The 7,670-nt window shown below is 37.0% G+C and overlaps 1 protein-coding gene across 1 annotated transcript; it reads right to left on the reverse strand.

Annotated features, from left to right (window-relative positions):
* Positions 1-19: 19 nt before the first annotated feature.
* Positions 20-3,932, reverse strand: LOC122073186 (leucine-rich repeat receptor-like tyrosine-protein kinase PXC3). Its single transcript, XM_042637723.1, has 2 exons — positions 1,075-3,932; positions 20-902 (listed from the first exon to the last, which is right to left on the reverse strand). The coding sequence occupies exons 1-2, from the start codon at positions 3,416-3,418 to the stop codon at positions 577-579; spliced, it is 2,670 nt and encodes an 889-aa protein (XP_042493657.1). The 5' UTR covers positions 3,419-3,932; the 3' UTR covers positions 20-576.
* Between the last annotated feature and the right edge of the window lie 3,738 nt (positions 3,933-7,670).

Raw genomic sequence — 7,670 nt, forward strand, 5'->3', positions numbered from 1 at the left:
GGAAACAAAAACCAGCACATAACTGCAACTCTTAGTTCACACACCATATAGTAATTATGGAAGCAAAGTTCAACCAGAACTTACAAGATACATTGAAGAGTTCCTCTGTTTGGTTCAGTTGAAAGTCTTGATAACCCATGACAACATCAACAAAGAGAGAACAACTGATTGCTGAGTTGGATTTCTGCCAAAACACATGTCTAGAAACCACAACTTCAATGACAAAATTATAGTTCTAATAGTATTCACAGAAACTAAGGGCAATCCTTTCTCATTTGGGGACTCCCTGACATGAATTGACCACCAAATTCTGTTTCCAATTTGATAAGATTGCAAATGGCATCTCACAAGGACCCCTTTGATTTAGTACAAGTAGGTGGATTATCTGAAAGACTGATTCTCCATGAAAAAATCCCCTTTCTCCACCTCCATATCCTCTTCTTGTTATGGATGATGACATCTAACCTGGTGAATTGATTGACATAACTGAAGCTCCATCTCCAGACATCACAATTATGAGTCTTGAAACAATTGAATCAAAAAGCTGGAGAGCTTAAAAATAAAAAATAAACACCATCAGCTTTGGTGTATTTCTTGCAGCATCTCCACCACCTTCTTCATTTTGGGCCGTTTAGCTGGTGTGCTGTCAGTGCAGAGCAAGGCAACCTTCAGAACTGCAAGCATCTCTCTCCTCCATGCAAAGGAAACTGTGCTCAGCCTTGCATCAAGTATCTGCTCCGGGGTCTCTCCTCTTGCAGGAGCTCCATGAACCCATTTCACCAGATCGATCCCTTCACCAAAGGCCTCATCAACCGGAAATCGGGTTGTAAGAATCTCAAGTAGCACAACGCCATAGCTATAAACATTTCCTGGTGCTGTAACTTGCATTGTATATGCATATTCTGAATAAGGGGGGAAAAAGTACACAGAATGAAGAGAGGTGAGTTAAATATAAGTAGGAAGTATACAACACTAGTCCAGAATGATAAATCAGATATGGTTGGAATTGTGCAATAAGTACAGCATAAAATACAAAAATGATGGAATTGTAAAAGTATTGCATTGTTTGGGTACCTGGGGGGATGTAACCAAATGAACCGGCCACTGCACTGATACTTGCGGTGCCCCTTGATGGATCCAGGAGTTTTGATATCTCAATCTCCCCAACCAAAGGCTTTGAATTGGCATCTAAAACTATGTTACCTGAAGAGATATCAAGATGGATAATAGCTACATGATGAAGGAAATCTAACCCTTCTGCTACTCCGATAGCAATGGAGAGCCTTGTAGGCCAATCAGGTACATATTCAGTCTTCTTGGTTGAGTCATGAAGAAGCTGAGCCAATGTTCCATTGGGCAAATAATCATGCAGCAAAAGAACAAGATCTTCATAGATTACAAATCCTAGGGGCCTCATCAAATTATCATGGTAGAGTTTCCCCAGCCTTTCGAGTTCTCTAATCATCTTGCTCTGGTGATGAATTACTGTTCTATCCATGGATTTCAGTCTCTTCACTGATAGAATCATACCAGAAGGCATTACTGCCTTGTAAACCGTGCTGAATGTCCCAGTGCTGAGCTTATTGGACTCCTTTAATGTTGCTTTCACAGCAGCATCAAAATCTATTGCTTGTCTAAGATTCTCAACAAAGATGTTTCCTGCTATTATAACTGGTGGATTAGCAGCTCCATCTTCAATAATGCCTGCATCCATGGATGCTTTTTCTTGCTTCTCCCTCATAACAAACAGAAGAACGACAACTGTTACCGATATGAAAACTGCCAAACCAGAACCAATAACAGCCAATATGATCCTGTATGAAACCTTGTGATGGTAACCCCCATGGTCAGAACCAAAAGAACTTCCACAGTAAGAATTCAGTGGCTCTCCACAGAGTCCTTTATTACCTGTAAAGCTTGATTTGGCACTCTTCTGGAATGGACCAAAGATGGGTACTTGACCACTGAACATATTATTGGAGAAATTTACCTCTATCAAGCTCATCATGCCTCTGAGTGCAGATGGGATAATCCCGGAAAGTTGATTGTTAGAGACATCTAACGAAACCAGCTTGTCGAGTTTCCCTAGTTCAGAGGGTAGTGGTCCATGAAGATGATTGAAGCTCAGATTGAGCGCTATCTGCAAATTCTTGATCCGCCCGATCTCAGGAGGGATAGTGCCGGTCAGATAGTTACTGCCCAATTCCAACTCAAGCAGTTTTGCACAATTGCCAATCTCATGAGGTATCTCACCTCTTATTGAGTTCTGGCTCAGAAGCAGGAATTGCAATCTAGGTGCATTGCAGAGGTCTTCTGGTATGGTGCCATTGAATCTGTTGTTACTTAGATCGAGCTTGTTAAGGTTCCTGCACCAAATAATGGACCTTGGAATTTCTCCAAAGAGACTATTACCAGAAACAATTAATTCCTGCAAGTAAATAAGCTTTCCAAGCTCTGGAGGAATTGTTCCTGTAAACCCATTAAATGCTAAATTCAGAAGGGTGAGGTTAGTACATTGAGACAACTCTACCACAATCTCTCCAGAGAGATTGTTGTAATCTGCTTCAAAGTATGCAAGGCTACTGATATTGCCAATGGATTTAGGAATGCTTCCGATAAGCATGTTGTTTCCAATCCGGATACTCAAAAGGCCTTTGCAGTTTCCGATCGATTCAGGAAGATTCCCGGTCAACTTGTTCATGGTAAGGACCAAAATCTGCAGCTTCCCAGCCTCAAAAATGTTCTTTGGGATATTTCCTTCAAGCTGGTTGGAGTGAAGATTCAACAGCTGAAGGTCAGAAGCAGAGCCTAAATTTTCAGGAATTTTGCCACTTAATTCATTCTCATAGGCAGTGAAGAATCTCAGATTGGATAAATTCCCCACCCAATCTGGAATAGACCCATTCAATCTATTCCCAGAAATTTGAAGATTCTCTATACTTTCTAGACCTTGAAGTTCATCAGGAATTCTTCCAGTAAGCGAGTTATAAGAGAGGTTTAATGATCTAAGGCTTGTAATATTACCCAACTCTGGGGGAATGGAGCTCTCAAACTTATTCCAAGATAAATCAAGAAACCATAGCTCTGATAGATTCCCAAAAGCTGAAGGAATAGACCCATGAAAGTTATTGAAAGAAAGGTCGAGCCATTGTAAGGCTTTGAGCCGAGAGGCTAAGGTTACATTACCTTGGAGGTCATGGTGAGATAGGTCAAGCTTTTCTACCATCATAGATAGGTTGGAGCTGCACTTTACGCCCGTCCAAGAACAGTAATCAGAATCATTGGCACCCCATCCAGGCACTTCAAGCTCCTTCTTAAGAGCCAACATTATCGATCGATCATCGTGTAGAGCAATAACCAGGTGGGTTCTGTACAAAAAGCCAACCAGAGAAAGAGAAACCCAGTAGAGAAAACCCATTTTAGGGGAAGAGGAGACTTTGAATGTTGCAGAGAACCAGAGGTTTTCAATCAAAGAAACAGAGATTTTGATAAGAACCCATGAATCTAAACTTTCCTGCAGAACCAAAACTTGAAGCAAAAACTACCCAGAATGCTACATTCGTTCTTAAACCTAAAACGCCAAACTCATCATCTTCCTTTGACATCCACACATCTGTAAAAAAACCCATTTAAAATTTCTCAGAGCTTGTCTACCTCTCTCCTTCTCAGTGAAACGAACAGTAATAACTGAAGGACCCCAAATGACAAGACAGCATCAAATGCGGAATGTCGTTCTCTCATTGTTTGAAGGTCAAGAAGCTCAAAGCAAAACAAACAAAAGCTAACAAAAGAACCCCACTAGGAAAAACATGGGCATTCATGAAAGCTCCCCCTGCTTCACGGAGCATCCATGATTGCATAACAAAACTTTTATGAAGATGAAAGAGAAGAACAGTGAAAGAGAAAAGAGTAGTACAGTTTCTGGTACCCATTTCACGGACCAGATGTCTTTTTCAATCAAAATTCTCTTTTTAACTGCGTTATAAACGAGGGTGAGAGAGAAAATTGGTGAAATTGAATTGAAAATCTGCTCACGGGAAAGGAACAGTTATGATTTAATGAATCTTGCAGAGCTGCAGCTGCATAGGTCAGTCTGTCGGTTAAAAGCATCAAAAAACATCTAAAATGAGTAGAAAAAAGGTTGAACTTTGAATTGGACATTGGATTCTGATTCGAAATTTTATAAAAATTGAATTAAAAAAAAAAACAACTGGAATCAGACAAAAAGAAGAAAATATTTACGTAGATATGTGATTTATAAGAGTGGTTGATTCAAGAATGTAGATCTTCCAACAACAAATAAGTTTCATTTATTTTCTTCTACTTTACTAATTTAAGAAAAGAAAAAATGACAAAAAATGAACATCAACAATCAACATATACTCATTTCCAATAATGATTACCGGTGTCAATCGGTTGGGCTTAATCAGTTTCCACCAATTAAGGTCCCTCATCATCACTCATTTAGGTAATCAAGCATTCAAGCCTCGTAGGGTAGGGAATAGACAGATTTCTATTAGCTTTATAGATTTTTACTCCATAATCAAACTCAAAGTAATTGGCTATTCAGGTTATAAAAGAGATTTAAATGGATTAACTGACTAATTGAGTTATAAACAGAATTATAATCAAACTATAAACGATAAATTATCAGTCAATCCCTTATTGGGTGAACGTTGGGCCACTATCTTGTACTGGACTATACGATTATTAATTGTTCAGGTTTTAAGCATTTTTTTATAGAATTTTACTGAAATACCATAGAATCTAAAAATGAGAATCAGACTGAAGGGAATATGGTATTACGAAGTAGCCTGAAGTATCCCATCATGATTCCATAATCACGTGATAAAGCTTGTCCTATAAAACCTAGGAAAACCTAGGATTCTTTTCTAGACATTATTCTTTGTTGGTCAAATTTATCTTTCACCCACAAGATCATCATTCCTCTCTTTCAATATATTGAATGTCCGAAATGTCTTTTACAATGACACTCATTTATGTCATGGTATTAAATATTGATATCATATTAGTGTACGGTTGACTTGTTTATCACTGGAAATCAATACCGACTATGGTTAGCAAAAATGAGAATTATAAAAAAAAGAAACGGACGGTATGGATTTTAAACATAATTTTTTTTAATGATACGATCAAATAAACGGTCAAAAAAATAGTGAATAGTAAAAATTGAAAAATGAACAGTACAGATTTTAAACGTGTAGATTTCAAACAAACGGGACAAAAAAAAAATAGTATACTCATAGAAATTAAGGAATTATTATATGAATATCTACATTTAGTGTTCAAAATAACTAAAATATCTAACATTAATGTCTATACATTACATATCTCATTATAAGTTTTAAGACAAATCATTGAATACCATCCAACACCAATTCTAAATTCATACATCGCACATGCCCAAAGTCTTATTGAGTAATGTGACTAGGTTATTGTATTGTTCATTATTGTCAACATAGTCAACACACTCTCGAAGTAATATATGTTTAATTAGAGTTAGGAGTCATCACTTTAGAAATATTTTTTAGCAAATAAGTCAATTTATAACTCGAGGTCCGTGAATTGTATTTGATGAAGGTAATATCATGAAAAATATAGTATATTGCGTTAGCTTCAAGTTGGTGAAAGAATCAAGTCAATCGGAGTTCGAAAGAGAGATATATGGTCAATTAAGTAGACATTATGTTCGAAAACCAAGTCTTAAAAAACGCCATAAAAATTAGAATGTGTTTTAAACGTGTTTAGAACGGAAATGCTTGAAGTTTGTTATTTTTTCCCGTATCTTTGAGAAGCATACGGTAAAACGTGTTTTAAACAATAAAAAATAGAAACGCGTTTAAAACATTTGCTGACAGTGATACCGACATGAATCTAAGCTTTGATATAGGAGTAGAGTGATTCGAAAATCAACTTTTTATCTAAATTTGAGGCCAAAATGGACCTATCAAACTAGATACAAGATCTGTATTGCTAGGGGCATCAAACCCTAGCCAATATGGATCGATTTTATCCAAACTGGTGAAATAGATCGAACCAATCTGAATCCACCTGAACCAAAGGGTTGGGATACTGTGAAATTGAACCCAAATTAGATCACACTGAAATCAAATTGAACCAAAACCAAACCAACATTACCCTAGAAATCAATTTAAAAAATTGTTTTCCCCTAATTATGTATATATTTACATGGTAATCAAATCCAATATCAAATCGATAACAAATCAAACCAAAACAAACCTATCAGTTGAGACCCTCAGTATTGGAATGATACATATCGAGATGATACTATTATTAATATTGTGATTTAAATCCCTGATTCAAAAACATCAATGACCATTGATGAAAGAATTCTTCTATTAACATGGCGTAAGGAAAACTAGTTCCTTCATAAACAAGAAGGTTGTCCCGAGAGGGTGGTGGAGTTGGCAAGGAACCTTCACCTCTGGAAACTAATGGTTTTGGGTTTGACTCCTTTAACCTCTTTGGGGCCACTCACACAACGGTGCTTAATGCTCTTCATTACTTTTGGTAAAAATTGAATGATTTTTCATTCAACCCTAGTATGACCTGGTCCATGCGATTGTTGGGTCAGTATGGGACTAATTCGGCCTAAATACCCATTAAAAAAAAAAAAACACTATTTACACTTTATAACAACAATTGCCTAGATTAGTTGATGAATTATGGTACATAAAAAGCCTATATTCACAAGGAGTTCGAGCCCCTTGGTTGTTATCTACTTTCCCTCTCTATCTATCGATTAAAATAATGCTCAACAGGTCTTTCAGTGTCCACCGCTTGATGATGAATTTATCTAAGCTCCAAGTGGGGTGGGGAATTCAAGGCCAGTTGATATTTTGTGCTGTCCATTCGATACATTAAAACCTACCTGATCAGCCCATATAAGCATCCAAATTATACTATTCTTTTGGGTAATCAAAAGGACATTGTTGTGTTATATAATGTCCAATTGGCAACAAGGGCATCTAAAAGACAATCTCTCGAATGGAGAGAAAGGGATCATATTCCTTTATTAGATATAATAATCATAAAAGCTAAAAGGCTAAAACCATATAATAAACAAAGGAACATTTGTTCTCTGGCACACTTTTCCTTTTCATTTTTAAGAATATAACCTGTTCCTTCTCCTCTTCATTGGGACAGCACTAAATATATCATTCAAGTGCCTTGGCCCATCACAGTTGAAGCAAATGAAGGTAATAGATTCAAGGTTTACTTTTTTAGGGTTTGTGGGTGGGTACCAGTGATGAATGCCACCCAGCCCACCAACCCAAACTTTAGATACTAATTATCAATCCAAAACAAATTCATTGAACCAGACCAATTGAACCAAGATTATTGGTCTGGTTATTTCGTTAATTTAGGATTTAGGGTTTAGGGTTTTGATTAATTTAGGTTGTACATCAACCAGTAAATGCATCTGATATCAGTACTGGAATTTGTCAACCTTATAGTTGAACCGGAAACAAAATCGTGCTAACCGAATGCATTATTGGTCTCCCTTGTTCCATCATCTGGTAATACAATATTTTTGCCGGATTATTGGAAGAAAAATTCTTGTCCAATCATTAGACCGGTTTATTAGAAGAAACATTCTGGTTCAATCATTCGATCGGTTCATTAGT

This window comes from Macadamia integrifolia, chromosome 3 (assembly GCF_013358625.1).
Source record: "Macadamia integrifolia cultivar HAES 741 chromosome 3, SCU_Mint_v3, whole genome shotgun sequence".
Classification (NCBI taxonomy): domain Eukaryota; kingdom Viridiplantae; phylum Streptophyta; class Magnoliopsida; order Proteales; family Proteaceae; genus Macadamia; species Macadamia integrifolia.